The following is a 24,281-nucleotide window of genomic DNA, read 5'->3' on the forward strand; positions in this document are numbered from 1 at the left end:
CAGTTAAATCTGTCAGCTCAATGTAATCCACATAAATAAAGGATCTGGGAACCAGGGGGACTGCTGGTGTGCCTGAAGATTCCCATTCTTTGAAGCAGCCTCTCCTGCTGCAGTCAGGCCATAATTAGTCACAGAAGGCCTTGTTGTGACTGGAAAATGGATGGACCAATAATGGTTTGAATAGCCTGGAACCGGCTGGAGATCTGCCTGGAGCCCTGGGGATGCTCAGCTGGGTGGGTGGGATGTAAATCACTACTCATCATATAAAACACAAATAAATCTGACTCCCATTAGGGGGACAAACAAGAAAAGAGACCAATGTGGGGAGCTGGGGCCATGGCTGTGAGCTTCCTGGAGCATCATGGAGTGTCTGCTGCAATAACCCCCCCCCAAAGCATGACCCCATGTGCCCAAGAACCCTGCATAGTATCATAGTATCAGTCAGGGGTGGAAGGGACCACAAGGATCAGCTAGTTCCAACCCCCCTGCCATGGGCAGGGACACCCCACACTACATCAGCCTGGCCACAGCCTCAGCCAGCCTGGCCTTAAACACCTCCAGGGACAGGGCCCCAACCACCTCCCTGCACAACCCATTCCAGGGCTTCACCACTCTCATGGGGAAGAACTTCCTCCTCACCTCCAGCCTCAATCTCCCCACCTCCAGCTTCATTCCATTCCCCCTAGTCCTATCATTCTCTGAGATCCTGAGCAGTCCTTCCCCAGCCTTCCTGGAGCCCCCTTCAGATCCTGGAAGGCCACAATGAGGTCACCTGGGAGCCTTCTCTTCTCCAGACTGAACAGCCCCAACTCCTTCAGTCTGTCCTCACAGGAGAGGTGCTCCAGCCCTCTGCTCATCCTCCTGGCCCTGCTCTGGACACCTTCCAGCACCTCCAGATCCCTCTTGCAATAGGGGCTCCAGAACCCTTCATCCAGTTCCACTCCCTTTCCATTCTAATGCAAGGGCTCAATAACTGCTGGCTTCTTTCTGGTCAGAGGGATGATGAATGTAGCCCTGGAGGTTGGAAAACAGCAATGTGTACAAGTCTGCCACAGAGAATGGATTTAGAGCTTTGCTTTCTAAGCAAGTTGCTGCTGGGGCAGTCAGCTGAGCGCCTGCTGAAGCTGCGGAGGATTCAATGTCGCAACGTTGTTCCAGCCCCACTCCCCGGGGGGGGAAGAAAGGGCAAGGGCTGGGAAAGCAGCGAGCCTCAGATCCACTACTATTTTGGAGGGAGGACCTCAGCTGGTTTTGAATTTGAAAGGCTTTTGTTGAGGGCTTTCATAAAAGCCTGCTCTATGGTTTTTGTTTGTGTTCCCCAGTGATAACTAAACTGAGTAATAAAATAATTGCTGACATGCCCTTTCATTTGCAGGGCTGCCTTCAGCACCAGGCAGGAGGCATGCTGAGCCCTCTGCCCTTGAATCTGCACATCTCTGCCTGACGTCGTCAGCTTGCTCCACGGCCTGCTTGCTGGTGGGGCAGGGTAAAAGGCTGCGTGGGGAAGGCAGGCAGAGCTCCACAGACAGTGGCAAACTCACTCACTTCCCATTGCAGAGGGAGTTAGGGAAGGAAATAGGGCTGGAGATAGTCAGACCAAAGAAATATAGTGTGGCCAGCAGGAGCAGGGAGGTCATTCTGCCCCTGGACTCAGCACTGGTTAGGCCACACCTTGAGTCCTGTGTCCAGTTCTGGGCTCCTCAGTTTAGGAAGGAGGTTGACTTGCTGGAATGAGTCCAGAGAAGGGCAACAAAGCTGGGGAGGGGCTTGGAACACAGCCCTGTGAGGAGAGGCTGAGGGAGCTGGGGTTGCTTAGCCTGGAGAAGAGGAGGCTCAGGGGAGACCTTCTTGCTCTCTACAGCTCCCTGAAGGGAGGTTGTAGCCAGGTGGGGGTTGGTCTCTTCTCCCAGGCAACCAGAACAAGAGGACACAGTCTCAAGCTGCACCAGGGGAGGTTTAGGCTGGAGGTTAGGAGGAAGTCTTACACAGAGAGAGTGATTGCCCATTGGAATGTGCTGCCTGGGGAGGTGGTGGAGTCACCATCACTGGATGTGTTCAAGAGGGGATTGGATGTGGCACTTGAAGCCATAGTTAGTCCTGAGGTGTTGGGTGCTAGGTTGGACTTGATGATCTCTGAGGTCTTTTCCAACCTTCTTGATTCTATGATTCTATAAACGTAATGGGATCACAGCCTGAGACTGTGTCCTCTTGTTCTGGTGCTGCTTGCCTGGGAGAAGAGACCAACCCCCACCTGGCTGCAACCTCCCTTCAGGGAGTTGTAGAGAGCAAGAAGGTCTCCCCTGAGCCTCCTCTTCTCCAGGCTAAGCAACCCCAGCTCCCTCAGCCTCTCCTCACAGGGCTGTGCTCAAGGCCTCTCCCCAGCTTTGTTGCCCTTCTCTGGACACATTCAAGTATCTCAAAACCCTTCTTAAACTGAGTGGCCCAGAACTGGACACAGTACTCAAGGTGTGGCCTAACCAGTGCTGAGCACAGGGCAGAATGACCTCCCTGCTCCTGCTGGCCACACTGTTCCTGATGCAGGCCAGGATGCCATTGGCCTTCTTGGCCACCTGGGCGCAGTGCAAGTGAAGAGGACTTCATTGTAGCCACTCTGTAGCTGTGCCAAGCTAAAATGGACTGCAGTGGTAGCAAAAATAAACAAAGGAAGAAACAAGAGATGTCCAATGGTCCATCAGTGACATCATCAACCTGGGAAGATCCATTTCACTGAAATTGGGATGGGATGGGATGGGATGGGATGGGATGGGATGGGATGGGATGGGATGGGATGGGATGGAATAGAATAGAATAGAATAGAATAGAATAGAATAGGCCAGGTTGGAAGAGACCTTCAAGATCATCAGGGCAAGGAACAGATGGGCAACTCCAACCACCCACTCCCATTTTCAAGTGCTGCAATTGATGTAATAAGGCCAGGCCAGGCCAGGCAGTCTCACCTCTGTGCCTGGAAAGATCATGGAGCAGATCTTCCTGGAGTCACTACTCGCTCAAAAGAATAGTGAAGAGGTGATTGGGAACAGTCAGCATGGCTTTGCCAAGGGCAAATCCTGCCTGACCAACCTGGTGGCCTTCTATGAGCAGGTGACAAAATTAATAGCTGAGGGGCGAGCAACTGATGTCGTTTACCTGGAGCTGAGCAAAGCCTTCAGCACTGTCCCACACCACATCCTGGTCTCCAGGCTGGTGACACATGGGTTTGATGGGTGGACCACTAGATGGATAAGGAACTGGTTTGATGGCCGCACCCAAAGAGTGGCTGTCCAGGGCTCCATGTCCCAGTGGAGGCCAGGGACAAGCAGAGTCCCTCAGGGATCAGTCCTGGGACCAGGCTTGTTCAACATCTTTGTGGGTGCCATGGACAGTGGCACTGAGTGCACCCTCAGCAGGTTTGCTGATGACACCAAGCTGTGTGGTGCAGCAGACAGGCTGGAGGGAAGGGAGGCCATCCAGAGGGAGCTGGACAGGCTGGAGAGGTGGGCACAAGCCAACCTCAGGAGGTTCAACAAGACCAAGGGCAGGGTCCTGCATCTGGGTGGAGGCAATCCCAGGCACAAATGCAGGCTGGGCAGGGACTGGCTGGAAAGTAGCCCTGAGGAGAGAGACTTGGGGGTGCTGGGGGAGGAGAAGCTCACCAGGAGCTCTCAGTGTGCACTTGCAGCCCACAAAGCCAATCAGATCCTGGGCTGCAGCAGGAGAAGTGTGGCTAGCAGGTCGAGGGAGGTGGTCCTCCCCCTCTACTCAGCCCTGCTGAGACCCCACCTGGAGTCCTGCCTCCAGTTCTGGAGCCCCTATTGCAAGAGGGATCTGGAGGTGCTGGAAGGTGTCCAGAGAAGGGCCAGGAGGATGAGCAGAGGGCTGGAGCACCTCTCCTGTGAGGACAGACTGAAGGAGTTGGGGCTGTTCAGTCTGGAGAAGAGAAGGCTCCCAGGTGACCTCATTGTGGCCTTCCAGGATCTGAAGGGGGCTCCAGGAAGGCTGGGGAAGGACTTCTCAGGATCTCAGGGAGTGCTAGGACTAGGGGGAATGGAATGAAGCTGGAGGTGGGGAGATTCAGGCTAGATGTGAGGAGGAGGTTCTTCTCCATGAGAGTGGTGAAGCCCTGGAATAGGTTGTCCAGGGAGGTGGTTGAGGCCCTGTCCCTGGAGGTGTTTAAGCTCAGGCTGGCTGAGGCTGTGGCCAGGCTGATGTAGTGTGGGGTGTCCCTGCCCATGGCAGGGGGGTTGGAACTAGATGATCCTTGTGGTCCCTTCCAACCCTGAATGAAACTATGAAACTATGAAGTTCAACATTGTGAAGCTGGTTGAGCAGCCAGAGCTAATTAGTCCAAACAAGCTCTGCTGGGCTGTTTGCAGCTTTGCAAATTCAGGGGTTTAGCAACAGCAAAAGTCAGACTCAAACAATGAATCCTTGCTCTCTTCTTGCCCTGCTTTGAAGGGAGGACAAAGGAGTCTTAATTAGCAAGGCATCATTATCTCACCTCTCCTGGTACCTGAGCTGATCTTGGCATCTTCACAAAGCTCTGCACAGGGCTAACATTCCCAAGGCTTTTAAAGTCACTTCTGTCAAGCTTTGTTCCTAAGTATGTTTAGCAGTAAGGAATCCTTTCTGCTATTTCATCTCACATGGTGCTAACTCTTCCATCTGAAGGACTGATTATCACACTTTCATGCTTCTTATTACCACGCTTTCATTCCTTTTATGATCACACTTTCATTCCTTTTATTACCACACTTTCATTCCTTTTCTATTGAAGTTCAAACTAAATCCACTGACCCTTTGTTCACAACGTCCCTCCTCATTTAATTCTCAGACTGAAGAGCAGCTTAATGCCTCCAGAGTGGGAGGAGAGGACAGAGGAGCATTCTGCAGGAGACAGTAACACGTTTCATGGACACCAGCAGCAGCTTCACAAAGCCACTTTCTCAAGTCTGAAGCCACACACTAGAATCATAGAATCAGTCAGGGGTTGGAAGGGACCACAAGGATCATCTAGTTCCAACCCCCCCTGCCATGGGCAGGGACACTAACACAACTGGAGATGCTTCTGCTATGCTGCTTTATGCTGCTTTATGCTTCAGCAGTGTGCTCAGGCAGCCAGGAAGGCCAATGGCATCCTGGCCTGCATCAGGAAGAGTGTGGCCAGCAGGAGCAGGGAGGTCATTCTGCCCCTGGACACTGCACTGGTTAGGCCACACCTTGAGTCCTGTGTCCAGTTCTGGGCCCCTCAGTTTAAGAAAGATATTGAGACACTTGAACGTGTTCAGAGAAGGGCAACAAAGCTGGGGAGGGGTCTGGAGCACAGCCCTGTGAGGAGAGGCTGAGGGAGCTGGGGTTGCTTAGCCTGGAGAAGAGGAGGCTCAGGGGAGACCTTCTTGCTCTCTCCAACTCCCTGAAGGGAGGTTGTAGCCAGGTGGGGGTTGGTCTCTTCTCCCAGGCACCCAGCACCAGAACAAGAGGACACAGTCTCAAGCTGTGCCAGGGGAGGTTTGGGCTGGAGGTGAGGAGAAAGTTCTTCCCAGCAAGAGAGATTGGCCATTGGGATGTGCTGCCCAGGGAGGTGGTGGAGTCACCATCCCTGGAGGTGTTCAAACAGGGATTGGATGTGGCACTTGAAGCCATGGTTTAATTAGTCCTGAAGCTGTTGGGGGATAGGTTGGACTTGATGATGTGAGGTGGATTCAATCCCCTCATCCAGATCATCAAGAAAGATACTGAACAGGATGGGGCCCAGCACTGCTCCCTGGGGCACACCACTGGTGCCTGGCTGCCAGCTGGCTGTGGCACCATTCACCACCACTCTCTGGGCTCAGCCTCCAGCCAGTTCCTAACCCAGCTCAGAGTGCTGCTGTCCAAGCCAGGGGCTGACAGCTTGGCCAGGAGTTTGCTGTGGGGGACGGTGTCAAAGGCCTTGCTGAGGTCCAGGCAGACCACATCCACAGCCTGCCCCACATCCACCAGGCAGTCACCTGGGCACAGAAGGAGATCAGGTTGGTCAGGCAGGACCTGCCCTTCCTCAATCCCTGGACCTGATCCCTTGTCCATCCTGCAGGTGTGCTGTGATTGCCCCCAAGATGCTCTGCTCCACAACCTTTCCTGGCACTGAGGTCAGGCTGCCAGGCCTGGAGTGTGCAGGTTCCCCCATCTGGCCCTTCCTGTGGATGGGCATCACCCTGGCCCTCCCCCTGGAGCTGCAGCAGGGTGCAGAGGTAGCTGCCAGGAAAGCAAATTTTATTTCCAAACACTTGAACACCCCCAGACTGATCTGCTGCTTCCCTCAGGAGCTGCAGCTGCAGCCAAGCCAGCACAGACAGGCCACTGCCACTGCCACTGCCACTGCCACTGCCCTCTCCCACTTCCCAGAGGTGAGAGGGAAAGCCTCTATTTCCCTTTCTGCACTTGGCTCCTCTTCAGCTGTGCTGTCCCAGGGCTCCCTGGGGCTTGGTTCACCGTGATGGTGATGCCTGCTGCTTTCTGCATCCTTTCCAGACTGTAGCATTCGACTTTTTCTTCTCTGGACACTGTCCTGGAGCTTGTGAGGCGAAATCCAGCTCTGAGTAAAGTGTCCAGCAGCAGGCCTAGCACATTAGTACCATTAATCAGCTTCCTGGGATCAGGCTTTATGGAAACATACCTAAAATGAGGAAAACAGAGTTACAACCTTCATTACAGCTTGGAAGCATTTGGGGTTTAGAACAAACCAGGGCCTCAGATGGTGCAGCTCAGCACAGTTAGAATCACAGAATCAAGAAGGGTGGAAAAGACCTCAGAGATCATCAAGTCCAACCTAGCACCCAACACCTCAGGACTCACTAAACCATGGCACCAAGTGCCACATCCAATCCCCTCCTGAACACCTCCAGGGATGGGGACTCCACCACCTCCCTGGGCAGCACATCCCAATGGCAAATATCTCTTGCTGGGAAGAACTTTCTCCTCACCTAGAGCCTAAACTTCCCCTGGTGCAGCTTGAGACTGTGTCCTCTTGTTCTGGTGCTGGCTGCCTGGGAGAAGAGACCAACCCCCACCTGGCTACAACCTCCCTTCAGGGAGTTGTAGACAGCAAGAAGGTCTCCCCTGAGCCTCCTCTTCTCCAGGCTAAGCAACCCCAGCTCCCTCAGCCTCTCCTCACAGGGCTGTGCTCAAGGCCTCTCCCCAGCCTCATTGCCCTTCTCTGGACACCTTCAAGTGTCCCGACCTCCTTCTTAAACTGAGGGGCCCAGAACTGGACACAGGACTCAAGGTGTGGCCTAACCAGTGCAGAGTCCAGGGGCAGAATGACCTCCCTGCTCCTGCTGGCCACACTCTTCCTGATGCAGGCCAGGATGCCATTGGCCCTCCTGGCCACCTGGGCACACTGCTGGCTCATGTTCACCCAGCTGTCAACCAGTACCCCCAGGTCCTTTTCTGCCTTCAGCTGTACAGGTTGAGAGCAACTAAGGTTCTAGATTTCCCCACCCTTCCTGAGGACAATTTAACTCCTTACCTCATTGAAGGAGCTGCAGTTCTCAGCCCATCCACTTAGCTGCTGGGCAAGAAGCACTTCTCTTTCATCCCCTACTTTCCCAACACACACCTGTGGCCCCCTCCCTCTCTTTTCACGCAATGGAGGAGAGGTGAGGGGCATGTTTGATTCAGTGATGGAAGCTTTTCAGGGAGGGGTGGCTGCTGAGAAGGGCAGTGAAGTCACATTCACCCCAGCAGCATCCCTTCTCATCACACTGGGTCTCTCTCTGCCAACAGTGATGTTTATTGCCCAGCTGCCTTGTCCAGCAGCAGTACAAAACTCATTTCCACATTGCCTCAAATGAGTTCACTTGATGCAGAGTACAGTTGAAGAGTCTACCCAGACGTGTGGAGGAACAGAAGTCAGGTACAAAATACTGTTACAAAACACATTAAGGTTGACAGAGGTGAAAGTCTTTAGCAGTCCACAGGAAAGTACAGCACACATCCATGGGAAGCACACAGACAAGAGGCAAAAGAGTCCATGGTGGCACAAGGAAGTTGGTAGGACCTTAGCAGGCAACATCATCAAACCACTTGTGTTGTTACTCAGGAGGAAGATTTTACCACTGAGCTGCTGAGGAAGAGTTTTACCAAGTCTTAAGAAACAAAGGAAAGCCTCAGGATCTTTTCCCCACTGTTCCACTTGCCATGACCCTACTCAACCAATTATTAGCCCACTGAAATTAGTGATACTTTATCAAGTTAAGGCCTGGCTGAAATCTGGCTTTGCAAATTGTGGCCTTCCAGTATCTGCAGGGGGCCTACAGGAAGGCTGGGGAGGGACTGCTCAGGATCTCAGGGAGTGCTAGGACTGCATTAGGAGATGTGTGGCCAGCAGGGCAAGGTAGGTGATCCTCCCCCTCTGCTCAGCTCTGCTGAGACCCCACCTGGAGTCCTGCCTCCAGCTCTGGAGCCCCTATTGCAAGAGGGATCTGGAGGTGCTGGAAGGTGTGCAGAGAAGGGGCAGGAGGATGAGCAGAGGGCTGGAGCACCTCTCCTGTGAGGACAGACTGAAGGAGTTGGGGCTGTTCAGTCTGCAGAAGAGAAGGCTCCCAGCTGACCTCATTGTGGCCTTCCAGGATCTGAAGGGGGCTACAGGAAGGCTGGGGAGGGACTGCTCAGGATCTCAGGGAGTGCTAGGACTAGGGGGAATGGAATGAAGCTGGAGGTGGGGAGATTGAGGCTGGAGGTGAGGAGGAAGTTCTTCCCCATGAGAGTGGTGAAGCCCTGGAATGGGTTGTCCAGGGAGGTGGTTGGGGCCCTGTCCCTGGAGGTGTTTAAGCCCAGGCTGGCTGAGGCTGTGGCCAGGCTGATGTAGTGTGGGGTGTCCCTGCCCATGGCAGGGGGGTTGGAACTGGATGATCCTTGTGGTCCCTTCCAACCCTGCCTGATTCTATGATACTATGACACTATGAAATGCAAAGTGATTTTTCTTCTACTTGCTTAGGCTAAAGAGAGCTAAAAGGAAGAGAAACTTCATTAACTTTCCTCCAACTACATCAACACATTGCTGTGTTGATTCAGATACTCAGCTTGAAGTCCTTCCAGAAGGGTTCCTCTGTGAAATTTCCCTAAGGTTCTAGGTGTGCTGACAGCCACAGAGGACAGATCAGGTTCCACTGGCTTGTGCAGCCAGAATGTGTCTGCCTACAAGAGAGACACCCAGCACAGGCTTGTTTAAAGGATGGGAAGTTGTTATTATTAGAACATGATACTGCACCAAAATCTCTGATAGGGAGGAATCTCAGCAAGACCACAGCCTGGCTCTGCACTCAGAGCAAAGCCACTGTGCAGCACACAGCTAATAATCCACTCCTCCTCCCACTCCTCAACAGCAGACTCTACAACATTTCTCCACTCCCTGAACTGCTACCTTATTTCCAGTGGTGTTTTCAATCCTGTTCAACCATTCTCCTCTTTCTCTTCTCCACACCAAAGTCCTTTGCACTGTGAGGTAGTGGAGATTTTAGGGCTTCCCCATGACTTCCCTCCTCAACAATCACATTTTGTGTGCAAAGAAAGCCTTTGGAAGCTTTGCTTCCATCTACTATTTGGGAATGGCTTCCTGGGGTCCTCAGGATTCCCAAGCAGTAAAAATAAGCAGTAAGAGATGGGGCACAGTAGGACTATTGTAAAGATCCTAAGGACTTCATCACCTGCCTATATAGACTTGGGGAAGTAATGGCTGGAGGCTGTCTTGGGAATAGTAACTATGAAATGGCAGTTTTCAGTTCTCAGAAAAGTCAGGGGTGGGTTAACAGAGCAGCCACTCCTGTAGGGCAGACTTTGCCCTGTTCAGCAGGTTGATTGACAAAATCCCTTGAGTGGCTGTCCTGCAGGGCAAAGGATTTGAGGAGAGCTGGACACCCTTTAAGAAGGAAGCCTTAGAGGTACAGAGTCAAGCCATCCCCATGCCCTGAAAGATGAGCCAGTGAGGAAAGAGACCTGCAAGGCTGAACAGAAAGCTTTGGCTGGAGCTCAGGAGCAGGAGGAGGGTTGATGGCCTGTGTGAAAGGGGGCAAATCACTTGGGTGGACTACAAAGATGTGGTGAGACACTGTGGGGAGAAAATGAGAAGAGCCCTTGGCCGAGGTTGTCCATGGTAATTTTGGCATCATGGAGGGTCTTGTGGTCTCTTATGTGTGACAAGTGACAGGACAAGAGGAAATGACCTCAGGTTATGCCAGCAGAGGTTCAGGCTGGCTGTTAGGAAAAAGGCATTCACAGGAAGGGTGATCCAGCCCTGGACCAGAGACATAATGGAGTCATCATCCCTGGAGGTATTTAAAAGACATGTGGATATAGTGCTAGGAGAGATGGTTCAGTGGTAGTGGCTTAGCAGCAGTGGTGGGATTGTGAGCCCTAGGTGAGCAGTTGGACTTGATGATCTCAGAGGTCTCTTCCAACTTCGAGGCCTCTGTGGTTCTTCTGTGGCTCTGTGGTTTTGCTCTGTGTTTTTGGCTCCTCTGGAAGGTCACTGATGCTGTGAAACTCTAAAACCAGGGAGAGCTTGTGAGAGGGAAAGGGCAGAGAGCATAGGCCCAAAAGGACTCAAGCCCAAACATGAACACCAGCATCTTAGAAAGCTGAAGAACAGGACCATCGGTGCAGCAGAAATGAAACGGGGTGCTTCAGAGCTAGAAAAAGGTCACCTTAAACCAGCAGGAAGAAGGAGAAGGATTCCTTTCATCTTAGCTGCCCAACAAGTTCTTTAAAATGAGCTTTGCTACCACACAATGGTTGTGTGCTTCAGGAAGGAGAAGCCACAAAGGTGTTTCCATAGTAAGGAGTTACAGTAAGGAAAGTACCTGGCCACGAACTGGTCGCCGGCAGGGTAGTCAGTGCCACACTGAAAAACCAGGTCATGGTGAGAAGGTCTTTCCAAAGGCAGGGGAACCAGTGGTTTCTGAGAAGGAAAAGGGCTGCTCCAGCTCTGCCCTGACTGCTGTCCTGAAAACACAGTGATCTGTTCAGCCAGTGTCTGCACAGTGGCACTGCAGGAACCGAAGACACGGAAGAAGGCCTGCCTCTCCTGGAGGGAAAACCGCACCTCCAGGACCTCCAGCCGCGGCCTCAGGAAGTGCTCCTGCTTCAGGAGATCGGCCAGCGGGGACAGCCCGTAGAATTCTGCTTCTCTCTGCAGCCTCTGGTAGTCTGAAAAGTCAGGAGGTAAAGAGACCTGCAGAGTCCTCAAGAAGTCCAAGATGTAACTGAACAAAGTCCCGTCTCTGTCCACGAAAAGCTCCCCGCTCACCAGCCCGGCTTCCCGCCCGTCGCTGCTCACCATCTGCGCCAGCCTGCAGTCGGGGAACCGCAGCAACGTGGAAGCCAGGGTCACAAACCTCACCCCTCCCACATTCAGAGCCACCACCTCTCGGCTGCTCATCTCTACCTCACCTCAGTCGCCCAGGACTTGGCTGGGACTTGATCCTTCCTGCACTGCAAGGCATCTGCAGCCGCCGGGAGCAGGCGGCGTGTGCAGCCAGCGCCCGGAGCCGCGACAGGACTCCCGGGCAACAGAGAGGTAAATATCCTGTCCAGGGAGTTGTGTTTGCAGGCTCTGGTTGCTTGGGAACTTTGATTCTTGGAATTTCATCCTTTCTTGTTTTTCTTTTTTTGTAATCAACAGCTCAGAAGGACTACTGGAGGGCAGTGAACTGGCTGTCTCATTAAACTCCCGTTAAACCTTGAGAGAGGCCCAGGAACGGGCCCCACGTACGGCACCCACTGTGTTTGTGTGCCAGACATGCTGCTGCAGGGTGTCCAGGGAAGGGCAACAAAGCTGGGGAGGGGTCTGGAGCACAAGCCCTAGAGGGGAGGCTGAGGGAGCTGGGGTTGCTTAGCCTGGAGAAGGGGAGGTTCAGAGGAGACCTTCTTGCTGTCTACAATGCCCTGAAGGGAGGTTGCAGCCAGGTGGGGGTTGGTCTCTTCTCCCAGGCAACCAGCACCAGAATAAGAGGACACAGTCTCAAGCTGTGCCAGGGGAGGTTGAGGCTGGAGGTGAGGAGAAAGTTCTTCCCAGCAAGAGTAATTGGCCATTGGGATGTGCTGCCCAGGGAGGTGGTGGAGTCACCATCCCTGGAGGTGTTCAAAAAAGGACTGGACGTGGCACTTGAAGCCATGGGTTAGTTAGTCCTGAGGTGTCCTGAGGTGAGGAGAAAGTTCTTCACCAAGAGAGTCATTAGTCATTGGAACGGGCTGCCCAGGGAGGTGGTGGAGTCCCCATCCCTGGAGGTGTTCAAGAGGGGATTGGATGCGGCACTTGGTGCCACGGTCTAGTCATGAGGTCTGTGGTGCCAGCTTGGACTCGATGATCCTCGAGGTCTCTTCCAACCTTGGCGACACTGTGAGACTGTGTTGGGTGCTAGGTTGGACTGGATGATCTCAGAGGTCTTTTCCAACCTGGTTAATTCAATTCTATTCTAAAAGGTTTAGTTCTATACATTGCTGTGCATAGGATCCATGTTGTTCATATGCAAAAAGAGGTCAGGTGTGCTTCAAGCAACATCTTTCAATATCACATGCTCTTGAAGAAGGGCACTTCAGAGAAGTCAGGCTTACAGCTCACTTTGTATCAGTTATACTATGGCCAAGTCAACACCTCCAGAAAAAGTGATTAATTCCTCAAACAAGGTACACCAAAGCAGAGTAAAACAGCCTTCAGATGCTCTGCTGCTAAAGCACTTCCAAACACCACCAACAGCCACACTCCTGTCCCATCACAGACTCTGTTCCAAGGAATCATCCCATCAATTTCCCTGGCTTTTGGAGAGACAGGGAGGGAGATGGGAGGAGGTGCTCTGCCTGCCACCTTTGCAGAGCTGCCTTGCTGTGGCTGAGCCAGGCACACCTTTCACTGCACCCTTTACATTAAGGCCACTTTAAGGAAGTGTGGCTTCAGGAACAGATGGATCTGACAAGACAGCTCAGTTCCCCCCAAAGTCTGATGCTAGGAAGGTAAACTGCAAAGCACACCCTATGTACAAAGCCCATGGTATCTTGCAGCTTGTCCTTCTCTTACCAACCTCACTTGATTTCTCTTTACCCCTGGAGTTTATGCTTGCCCTGAAGACACACTTTTTGGAGAGAAGATGTAAACAGTAACCAGGAGCTGCAGTAATCTGAATGCACATTTGGTTATACCAAAGAAAAACCCCCCCAAAAAACTCAGCTACCCATTTCAGTGAGATCCTCAGAGAGAAAGTGATTTCAGGTGGTGAATGATGCACCCTGTATTGAGCAGTGGAAGGGGTGGTCTTCCAGAAGCCTTCTCCCACCCTTCCAGAAGAAGCCTTCTCAGCACAGCACTCTGCTCAACCACAACTCTTCTTAATTCTTTCCAAACCACCTCCCACTTACATAAAAAAAACACCAACCCCCCAAAAACCAACTTGTTTTGACTATGCCCTGGGAGGATTTGACGCTTTCTCCTCTTACTCTACACTTACATTGACATTAATATACCTGCACACAAACTGTGCAACATTATCCAGTACAACCAGAGTATAGTTTTTACACTTCTCCCTCAGGAGTGAAGCTCCATCTGTCATCTGCTCCCAGTAGAAGACTGCATGGTCTGCTATCTCCACCGTGTCTGCCCAGTAGGACATGCTGGCTGTCAAGAGGTGAGCTTTCCAGCACTGGAGATTGTCGACGACCGACTCCACCAAGGACATCCTGGTGACAGCGAGGAGCAGCAGGCAAATGAGGGAGTTCACCAGGAACCTGCGGGAGAAGAGGGAGGGAATCTTGGATTTCAGAGTGGTGCTCTCCTGAGGCAAGGAAAGCTTGTCCACATCACCCAGTCTGATTCCGTTCCACTGGCTGGTATCGAAGCTCTTCATCACGGGGCTGATGTCCACAGTGGGGCAAGGCAAAGGAGTTTCCTTGAGCACTTTGATTTTTTCCCTGAACTCCTGCATCTGCTGCAGAAACAGAATGGGCTCAGACACGTCTTTGAAGGCCTCTGCAATGTTGAAAGCCGTCCGCTGCTCCTGCAGGATGGTGTTGAGCTTGTTGATCTCGGGGTCGTAGGCCTGCATCACCGCCAGCTTCATGGTCTCAAAGTCGGAGAGGATCTCGTTCTGCTTCTGCTCCAGGGTGTGCTGCAGCTTCTCGAAGAACTCCTTCACTCTGTCAGAATCTTTGCTCAGCATCTGCAGAGCTTTCCTCTTGCTGGTTTCCAAGGCGTCCAGGCGCGAGAGGGCATCTCCGCAGCGCCAGCTCTCGAAGCCCTGGAAGAGGGTCTCGAAGGCCCGCTTCTCCTGGGAGTAGGCCTCCTCGATGGAGCAGAAGCCGTGCTTGGTGTGGTCGCCACGGGTGGCACAAACCCCGCAGATCAGCTGCATGTCTGTCCGGCAGAAGATGTTCAGGGGCTGCCCGCTGTGCACCCTGCACACCGGCATCTTGGGACTCACTTTGATCTTGTTGTACTTCTCCACGATCCCCTTCAGGGAGTAGTTGACCTGCAGGCTGTTGACTCCAGCCACGGGGGTTTCCTTCCTGCAGGTGGGACACTTGAAAGGGGACGGCCTCCACAGCACGTTCCGCACGTTGCCCTCCAGAATCCCTTCCAGACACTTCCTGCAGAAGTTATGGGAGCAGGGCAGGACACGAGGGTCATCAAACAGGCTACAGCAGATGGGACAGGTGAGGTCTTCCTCCAGCAGCTCCATGGTGTCCTAGGAAAGAGAAGATGGAAACACAACGTTAACAACTTATTTCTCCTCCAGGGAAACCGTGCAGACAACAATCTCCAGCTGAGATGTGGCTCAGGGAGAAAAAGATCTGCTTTCTTTCACTGGTTAGGCCACACCTCGAGTTCTGTGTCCAGTTCTGGGCCCCTCAGTTTAGGAAGGACATTGAGAGACTTGAATGTGTCCAGAGAAGGGCAACGAGGCTGGGGAGGGGTTTGGAGCCCTGTGAGGGGAGGCTGAGGGAGCTGGGGTTGCTTAGCCTGGAGAAGAGGAGGCTCAGGGGAGACCTTCTTGCTCTCTACAACTCCCTGAAGGGAAGTTGTAGGCAGGTGGGGGTTGGTCTCTCCTCCCAGGCAACCAGCACCACAACAAAAGGACACAGTCTCAAGCTGTGCCAAGGGAGGTTTAGACTGGAGGTGAGGAGAAAGTTCTTCCCAGCAAGAGAGATTGCCCATTGGAATGTGCTGCCCAGGGAGGTGGTGGAGTCCCCATCCCTGGAGGTGTTCAGAAAGGGACAGGATGTGTCACTTGGTGCCATGGTTTAGTTAGTCCTGATGTGCTGGGTGACAGGTTGGACTTGATGACCTCTGAGGTCTTTTCCAACCTTACTGATTCTATGACTCTATGATTCTCCTCCAGGATCCTTAAGGCAGAGACTCAGCTGGGTCTGTGCAGCCAGTCCAGCTAGCTGTGGCATCTGGCCACCAGATGGCAGGCACAAGAACACCGAAGTCTTCTGTCAGAACCACTTTTGGACTCTCAACTAGAAAGGCAGGAACAAAAGGCTTGCCAAACCCAGCAGGGACTCTGAATGACAATAACTCATCTACTTGTAAGTCTTGAACTGTTATTGCTTTTTCCCTCAGTGATGTGACAGACAGGAACTGGATTTACACAAAGACAGCCAGCTGATGGGCCCTGCTAAGATCTGATTATTCTCTACCAGATCAACTCATCCAAAGCTTCCACTTTCAAACCTTGAGCACCACTACTGTAAGAAGGCAACATTAAAGGTGACTGAAAAAGCTCAGCTCCAGAATCTCTTCAGCTGCAGAGAAGGTGATGTGGCTCTCTGGTTTATCTGCACAGAGGAAGGGAAGCCAGCACTCCCTCTGAAAGTTCACTTTTCACAGAATCACAGAATCACCCAGGTAGGAAGAGACCTTAAAGATCATCGAGTCCAAGCTGTCACCACAGACCTCATGACCAAAACCATGGCACCAAGTGCCACATCCAATCCCCTCTTGAACACTGCCAGGGATGGTGACTCCACCACCTCCCTGGGGAGCACATCCCAATGACAAATGACTCTCTCAGTGAAGAACTTCCTCCTCACCTCCAGCCTCAACTTCCCCTGGTGCAGCTTGAGACTGTGTCCTCTTGTTCTGGTGCTGGGTGCCTGGGAGAAAAGACCAACTCCCTCCTGGCTACAGCCTCCCTGCAGGTAGCTGTAGAGAGCAATGGCAAAACAAATCAAACCATAATCACAAGAACAATGACTGGAGCTTTTCCCCCACACTCCAGAGAGACATTCACTTAGCATGCTTCTCAGCACAGAAGTTGGTTTATCAGCAAGCAGCAGGCTGAAAGCAAATCCAAAGTTTCACCAAGCTTCAAACAAAACAAAAAGACAGCTCCTGAAGTACAGAATTGGTGAGGGGTCTGGAACACAGCCCTGTGAGGAGAGGCTGAGGGAGCTGGGGCTGCTTAGCCTGGAGAAGAGGAGGCTCAGGGGAGACCTTCTTGCTCTCTACAACTCCCTGAAGGGAGGGTGTAGACAGGCAGAGGTTGGTCTCTTGTCCCAGGCAGCCAGCACCAGAACAAGAGGACACAGTCTCAGGCTGTGCCAGGGGAGGTTTAGGTTGGATGTTAGGAAGAAGTTCTACACAGAGAGAGTGATTGCCCATTGGAATGGGCTGCCTGGGGAGGTGGTGGAGTCACCATCACTGGAGGTGTTCAGGAGGAGACTTGATGGGGTGCTTGGTGCCATGGGTTAGTTGTTTAGGTGGTGTTGGATTGGTTGATGGGTTGGAGGCGATGATCTTGAAGGTCTCTTCCAACCTGGTTTGGTTTATTCTAAATAAATGCTTTATTCTAAATTTCCTGTAAAGGCATATCCTAAATGAAACTTGACCAAGTCAAGCTGTATTCTCACAAGCAGCTGAGCCAGTCAGGAGAGGCCAGGAGAGTCCTCCCATCATTTGGGAGGGGCTCAGTCCTTGTCAGGACCTGGTACAAGCAATTTCACCACTCTTCTGTCAGACTAGTGTGTGGAATCAGTCCCAAAAAAGGGTGCCAAGCAGCTAAGGCAGGAAGGAAACAGGAGCTCCTCCTTCCAGCAGGAATATGAACTTTGCTTACCCCTTTCAAAAGAGTCACAATCTCATGGGGGGTCAGTGCTGCCCTTTTAACATGGTACTACTGACTGCCAGCTGCAGGCAGCCAGAAAGCGCTGGGAGTATCATATATCACAGTATCAGTCAGGGTTGGAAGGGACCACAAGGATCAGCTAGTTCCAACCCCCCTGCCATGGGCAGGGACACCCCACACTACATCAGCCTGGCCACAGCCTCAGCCAGCCTGGGCTTAAACACCTCCAGGGACAGGGCCCCAACCACCTCCCTGGACAACCCATTCCAGGGCTTCACCACTCATATGGGGAAGAACTTCCTCCTCCCCTCCAGCCTCAATCTCCCCACCTCCAGCTTCATTCCATTCCCCCTAGTCCTAGCACTGCCTGAGATCCTGAGCAGTCCCTCCCCAGCCTTCCTGTAGCCCCCTTCAGATCCTGGAAGGCCACAATGAGGTCACCTGGGAGCCTTCTCTTCTCCAGACTGAACAGCCCCAACTCCTTCAGTCTGTCCTCACAGGAGAGGTGCTCCAGCCCTCTGCTCATCCTCCTGGCCCTTCTCTGGACACCTTCCAGCACCTCCACATCCCTCTTGCAATAGGGGCTCCAGAACTGGAGGCAGGACTCCAGGTGGGGTCTCAGCAGAGCTGAGCAGAGGGGGAGGATCACCTCCCTTGCCCTGCTGGCCACACTTCTCCTGATGCAGCCCAGGATCTGATTGGCTTTCTGGGCTGCAAGTGCACACTGAGAGCTCCTGGTGAGCTTCTCCTCCGCCAGCACCCCCAAGGCTCTCTCCTCAGGGCTGCTTTCCAGCCAGTCCCTGCCCAGCCTGGATTTGTGCCTGGGATTGCCATCTTCTAAACCTGTTTTCCCGTGTCCAAAGCTTTTTCAGGAGCACCAGGTAAATCCAACACATTCAGTCTTCAGAGAGCTCGGAAGGCCTGGAGAGACAAGCGATTCCCATCCCGTGCAGCTCCAGCCCCCTAAGCATTTGCTCTGTGATCCACCTGGCAATCCCCCCGTCCACACCCTGTGTTCCCTCAGGTCGCTTTCACCTCGCTGCAGCTCCTCTTGCTTTCCTCCGTGCCTACTTCTGCCTTTCCCTCGCTGTCCTACCCAGTGGGATTGCTGTTCAAGAAACCAAGGGACGGGCCGTGGCACTCGGAGCCACGGTTTAGTTATTCCCGAGGTGCTGGGTGGGAGGTCGGACGCGATGGTCTCTGAGGTCTTTTCCAGCCTTGTTGATTGTTTGATTCCATTATTGCAAGGACAGGGCTTGGAGCCTGCGGAGGGCAGGACGCAGGGGCGGCTGCGGAGCGCGGCTGAGCGCTGGGCTCCCGCGGCCCTGCCCGCGGCACGGCTCCGCTGCCCGCCCCCGCGGACCGCCACCCCCCCCGCCAGCAGCGCGCCCTGCCCGGCAGCGCTCGGGCCGGGGGCTGGCCGCGGCTCACAGGCGCTCGGGCGCAGCTGCCCTGCAGGGGATCTGCGGCCCGCGCGGGGAGCCCGGCGCCGAGCCCGCCGCCTCGCAACGCCGCGGCCTTCGCTCGCCCAGCGGGGCCTGCCCCTGCCGCCGCCGCCGCCCGCCCCGCGCCGCCCCGGCGCCCGCTACTCACCATGGCGGCACGGGGGAGCGCGGCGGGAGCCTGCTGCCCGGGCTGCCCGCGCCGCGCCTGGCCCTGGCCCCGGCCCCGGCCCGCGCCGCCGCCGCTCGCGCCCGGCCCGGCTCGGCTCGGCCCGGCTGGGCTCCACCCCTCCTCACCCCGGCGCGCGGCGGCGGCGCGGCCCTCAGCGGCGCTGGAGGCCGAGGGCAGCCATGCGCCATCCGCCGGCCGCCCCGCCGCACGCCCCTCCGCGCCGCGCCCGGCCCCGGCCCCGGCCCCGACCCCGACCCGCAGGAGCGAGCGGCGGCGAGCTGTCGCCTGCCCTCCCGGGGATGGGCTGCGCCCACCCACCTTGGCCGGCGTCCGCCGATCCGGCCCCCAGGCAGGAGCTGCTGCCGCTCTGCTTCTTCCTCCTCCTGCCCGTGAGCGGCAAGGAAAGACCTCGAGGGTGCCAGGGGGGAGAAACGGGCACCTCCGCAGCCGGGCAAGGCGGGCTGGTGGCCGAGGTCTGCAGCCCGAGCACGCTGCCTCTAACCCCACCGAGCTCTTTGTTGGCTTCTGTTGTTTATTAACTCCGCCAAATTGGACTTCACACTGCGGCTCCCGGGCACGCCTTGTGCATCCTAGAGAGGAGCGCTGCTGGGTAGCAATCCAACCAGGCACCTTCCACCTCCTGGAAGAACGTATTGAAACAAACCAATAAACACCCAAGCAAATCCAACAAACAAACCAAAACGGCATAATTTTAGCCAGATAGGTGCGTTGTGAAAGGATGGAGTTGCATTGCTGTTTGCTTTAGGCACTGGCATTTCCTACTGGTCAGTCTGTTGGGGAGTACTGTGGCCTGTCAAACCTATGCAGGTCTCCCACAAACCCGACTGATCCCAGGAAGATAGATCAGCAGGCATCCCACGTCCATCTGTCAGGGCCCTCTAGTTAAAGGACTCTGAAACTGTGGCTGGGAGGTGTTGAGACTGCAGAGAGCTGCTGCCCAGGGAGGTGGTGGAGTCACTATCATTGGAGGTGTTTAGGAGGAGACTTGATGGGGTGCTTGGTGCCATGGGTTAGTTGATTAGGTGGTGTTGGATGATGGGTTGGACTACATGGTCTCAAAGGTCTTTTCCAAACTGGTCCTATTCCTATTCCTATTCCTATTCCTATTCCTATTCCTATTCCTATTCCTATTCCTATTCCTATTCCTATTCTGTTCCATTTTATTCCATTCCATTTTATTCCATTCCATTCCATTCCATTCCATTCCATTCCATTCCATTCCATTCCATTCCATTCCATTCCACTCCACTCCACTCTATTCTACTCTACTCCACTCCACTCTTCATTGCAGTCCTCCTGTCAGTTCTCAGTCAGCGTACCACATCTCACATAAAAGCCACACTGAACTTACCTTCAAGTTAAGACTTTGTGAAACACAACATCAGAAGTTGTTCCAAAACATACACACTCTGCCTTCTGCATCTCTGTCACTCACCTGCTCCTCACTCACAGCAGGCACATCGCTCCTTGGCACAGGGCAGACTGTTCACATTCAGGATCGCTCACACAAGTCACAGGTTAGACCTAGACAGTGCTCTACTGAATGAAGCTCCCTCATGCACCTGACATCTTTCCACCAGTGAGTTAGCAATATGGATTTTAAAAGTCTTTGATAACATACTAAGGCTATGGTTCCCCAGCTTACTGCAGATAAGAATAGAATAGAATAGAATAGAATAGAATAGAATAGAATAGAATAGAATAGAATAGAATAGAATAGAATAGAATAGAATAGAATAGAATAGAATAGAATAGAATAGAATGGAATAGAATGGAATATAATAGAATGGAATAGAATAGACCAGACCAGGTTGGAAAAGACCTTCGAGATCATCAAGTCCAACCTATCACCCAACACCATCTAATCAGCTAAACCATGGCACCTAGTGCCTCATCCAGGCTCTGCTTAAACACTTCCAGGGATGGTGACTCCACCACCTCCCTGGGCAGCACATCCCAATGGCAAATCTCTCTTTCTGGGAAGAATTTCATCCTAACATCCAGCCTAAAGCTCCCCTGGCACAGCTTGAGACTGTGTCCTCTTGTTCTGGTGCTGGGTGCCTGGGAGAAGAGACCAACCCCCACCTGGCTACAACCTCCCTTCAGGGAGTTGTAGAGAGCAAGAAGGTCTCCCCTGAGCCTCCTCTTCTCCAGGCTAAGTAACCCCAGCTCCCTCAGCCTCTCCTCACAGGGCTCTCCTCAGCCTGAAATGGTCACAAGACCCCTCCCTAGCCTCGTTGCCCTTCTCTGGACACCTTCCAGCATGTCAACATCTTTCCTAAACTGAGGGCCCAGAACTGGACACCGGACTCAAGCTGTGGCCTAACCAGTGCTGAGCACAGGGCACAATGACCTCCCTGCTTCTGCTGGCCACACTGTTCCTGATGCAGGCCAGGATGCCATTGGCCTTCTAGGCCACTTGGGCACACTGCAGGCTCATGTTCAGCCTACCATCAACCAGCACCCCCAGGTCCCTTTCTGCCTGGCTGCTCTCAGCCACTGTGAGCCCAGCCTGTAGCACTGCATGGGGTTGTTGTGGCCAATGTGTAGAACCCATCACTGAGATGTGTTAAATCACCTGGTGCACAGAAGGAGCACACAGCCAGCACTGTACTTCAGTGCCCCATGGCTGGTCTGAGCTTGACCAAATACAATCTGGACATTCTGTCTGATGAATATAGTTGCACACCACCATTCTGCACATGTCAGTCCACCTTTCTGTAACATCTATCTATAGAAATGACCACAAGTGGCATCAGGGGATGTTGAGATTGGATATTAGTGAAAAAATGTTCCCTGTAAGCACTGCCAAGCACTGAAACAGGCTGCCCAGGGAAGTGGTAGAGTCCCCATGCCTGTTGGTATTTAGAAGATGTATGAAGGCAGTGCTGAGGGACATGGTTTAGTGGCAGACTTGGCAGCGCTAGGGCAACAGTTGGGCTCGATGGGCTTGAGGATCTTTTCCAACTTAAATGATTCTATGATTCTACAAGTGTTTTCCAAACACTTTATTGTTTATAGAGGTTTTGCAATAGCAATTTTCTTAGGAGTTTGCCTTCCCATGTCTGAGAGCACAGAGTGTCTTCCTGAAGCAGAAGAGGCCATTTATTGAGGCTTCAGAGAGCTTCAAAGGGAAATTCTGGCTGATGGAGAGGAGCACGAGTAGATCTATGGCAATATTTGCCTGTCTAATAAGCAAACAAACCAAGGGGAAATAGAGGCTCAAAGGAGAGGCCTGGCTTGAAGGTTAAGTGTTACCCAAAATTTCAGATATCTATGGAAGAGTTGAAAATGCAGGGGTAGGAGTTTGGGGGGAGTTACAAAATAATGACAGCTTCCAGCTCCATGAGATAAATGCCATGGGTTTTGCAAGAGAAAGGGACAGCACCTATTGGCACCTTTAAACTACAGGCAGAGCTCAGAGTGGGGCTCTCATACTAAGCACTACGACAGAAGATTTCTGAGACCAAAGCTGTAGGCTGTGGCTCTCACTCAGTGACCTCACAACTGGCTGCTACTGCTCTCCTCGCCTGTACCAGGTCTGGCAGCCTCAGGAGGTGCTTTACTGAGCCGACTCAACCCACTAAGCCAGCAGAACACTATTCCCTTTTCTTTGCCAGGATGTTTTCTGCTGATTCAATGAGTTAAACCGGGTCAGTGCAAGATTAGACAGTCACCAGGTCTAACATCAGAGAAGTGAGGCAAAGGGGAACCAGACTTTTCCCTTTCTGTGAAAGCAAGCCATTAATGTCAGTCAAGTTGTAACAGATAGTTTTACCCTGAGAGGTAGATCCACAGGGTTAAGCCAAGCCGAGACTGTGCTACTGGCAAGAGATAGTTCCATCCTTTTCCCTTCCCTTAGTCATGCTTTCCTGATGCCTCCTCTCCAGTAGCTCCAACAGTCATGCAGCCACATGTCAGGCTAGATCCGCTTGCCAACACAGATGAAAGCTAATCCAGTTTGAAAAACAAAAAGCCTTCAGCAGGATCAATTTTGGCAGCCAGGTGATCCTGCAGCCAAACAGACAGCAGTGCTGGGATGAGGCAGTGAGGGCCTGCTTTGGTGGCAGCCTGCACACACGTCAGCACAAACCAGGAGTGCCTGCGCAGACCAGCACTCACAAACGCTTCCAGCCAGCGATTGCTGCCGCTGCTGCCAAGAGTAACACAGCCTTGCCCTTCGGCCATGCCAGCTATCATTCCAGGCCCCAGGCACCCCCTGTGCTGTGCTGGAGAGGATGTCTCACACAACACTGGTAGGTAAATGTAGCTGGAGGTAATAGAAGTTGGTTGGTTGGTTGGTTTTTATGAGGTTCGTATTACCCATCAGTAAGACTTCTTTGAAGCCACGCTACCAGAGACCTGTCAGATTGTAATCGTCTCCTAGGGTGAAACACCAAGGAAAAGAGGTCAATTGAGGGCATTTTCCAGTCTTATCCTTGGCTGCAAGTTTGGCTTTTACTTCCCAGTGAAGGAGGCTAAAGCTTCACATCCTGTGGCAGAGAACACATTGGGACAGTGACTTCTGGAAGCACAGCTGCTTTATTCAGCCACAGTGGTGTGAGCATACCCTCTAATGATGTACCATGGAAATAAATATGGAAATAAACCTGCAAAAGCTTTGATCCCAATAGCAGCTCAGTGAGAAGATGCTCTAAGGTAACACAAAGAAAGAAACTACTCCGAGCACCTCCTGTATCAAACACCTCACTCCGGTCTAGCCCTTTCACAGCTACGTTGTGTCTGACCACATTTCTTTTCAACAGATACATCTGGACCGTGTTAAACGCTCCAAATGAAGGATCAGAGTAAGCAGTTTCTTGTTACTGTTCCATAAAAGCTACTTTTAATAGGCATTGTAGAAATAGCAGGCATTAAAAAGCCGTGGAGGATTGTCAGCAATCGAATCGATCAAGTGCTGCTTTCGGGCTTGAATGTCAGAGTCTCTGTTGACATCGGCAGGGTCTCTGATGACTGCTTCGGCAGCACCGACAAGCTCTGTAGCTTGACATACAGAGCTTTGACCCACACAGTTAACTAATATTCAGCACTTTGCCAGATTTTCCTGGGGGGGAGGAGGAGGGGGAGAGGGAGAATTGATGATGAATTCAGTTAGCTCCTTAGCATAATCCTATTTATTTACAAAGAATGTACGGCCACGTCCCATTTCCTTGCACGCAGAGGAAGCAAATGGGAAGGAGTACCGAGCGGCAGTCCAAGTTTGCTGCTCCAGCCAGAATGCTTGCCCAGAAGAAGCTGTCCCTTGGCTTTTTCTCAGGGCCATGCACCACTGCTTCTCCCACTGTCTGCTGGCTCTCGCCTGGTGTTTCCGGTCCCGGACATGCACACAGGCAAACACAGCTGCAACCAATCTGCGCTTTTGCTGCCGCGCTCGCAAGCAGTCCCCGGAGAAATCTCTCTGACTTTCCCCAAATTAGTGCTTGCTCATAGGAGTTATCTCATCTCAGTGCTTGGCCCATGGAGTCCTGTGCTGTGGGCAGCAGTTTCTAGTCTTTAACAATCTTACACCATAAAAGAACTTAATTGCTCCTT

The 24,281-nt window shown here is 52.9% G+C and overlaps 2 protein-coding genes across 2 annotated transcripts; both read right to left on the reverse strand.

Annotated features, from left to right (window-relative positions):
- Positions 1–6,065: 6,065 nt before the first annotated feature.
- KCNRG (potassium channel regulator) lies at positions 6,066–11,525 on the reverse strand. The gene is made up of 2 exons (XM_068165303.1): positions 10,836–11,525; positions 6,066–6,652 (listed from the first exon to the last, which is right to left on the reverse strand). Exons 1-2 carry the CDS (start codon positions 11,411–11,413, stop codon positions 6,400–6,402), a joined length of 831 nt encoding a protein of 276 aa, XP_068021404.1. The 5' UTR covers positions 11,414–11,525; the 3' UTR covers positions 6,066–6,399.
- A 100-nt stretch (positions 11,526–11,625) lies between these two features.
- Positions 11,626–18,806, reverse strand: TRIM13 (tripartite motif containing 13). Its single transcript, XM_068165302.1, has 2 exons — positions 18,687–18,806; positions 11,626–14,708 (listed from the first exon to the last, which is right to left on the reverse strand). Exons 1-2 carry the CDS (start codon positions 18,687–18,689, stop codon positions 13,461–13,463), a joined length of 1,251 nt encoding a protein of 416 aa, XP_068021403.1. The 5' UTR covers positions 18,690–18,806; the 3' UTR covers positions 11,626–13,460.
- Between the last annotated feature and the right edge of the window lie 5,475 nt (positions 18,807–24,281).

This window comes from Melanerpes formicivorus, unplaced genomic scaffold (assembly GCF_026170545.1).
Source record: "Melanerpes formicivorus ecotype bairdi unplaced genomic scaffold, bMelFor1.0.p_v2 SCAF_87, whole genome shotgun sequence".
Lineage (NCBI taxonomy): Eukaryota > Metazoa > Chordata > Aves > Piciformes > Picidae > Melanerpes > Melanerpes formicivorus.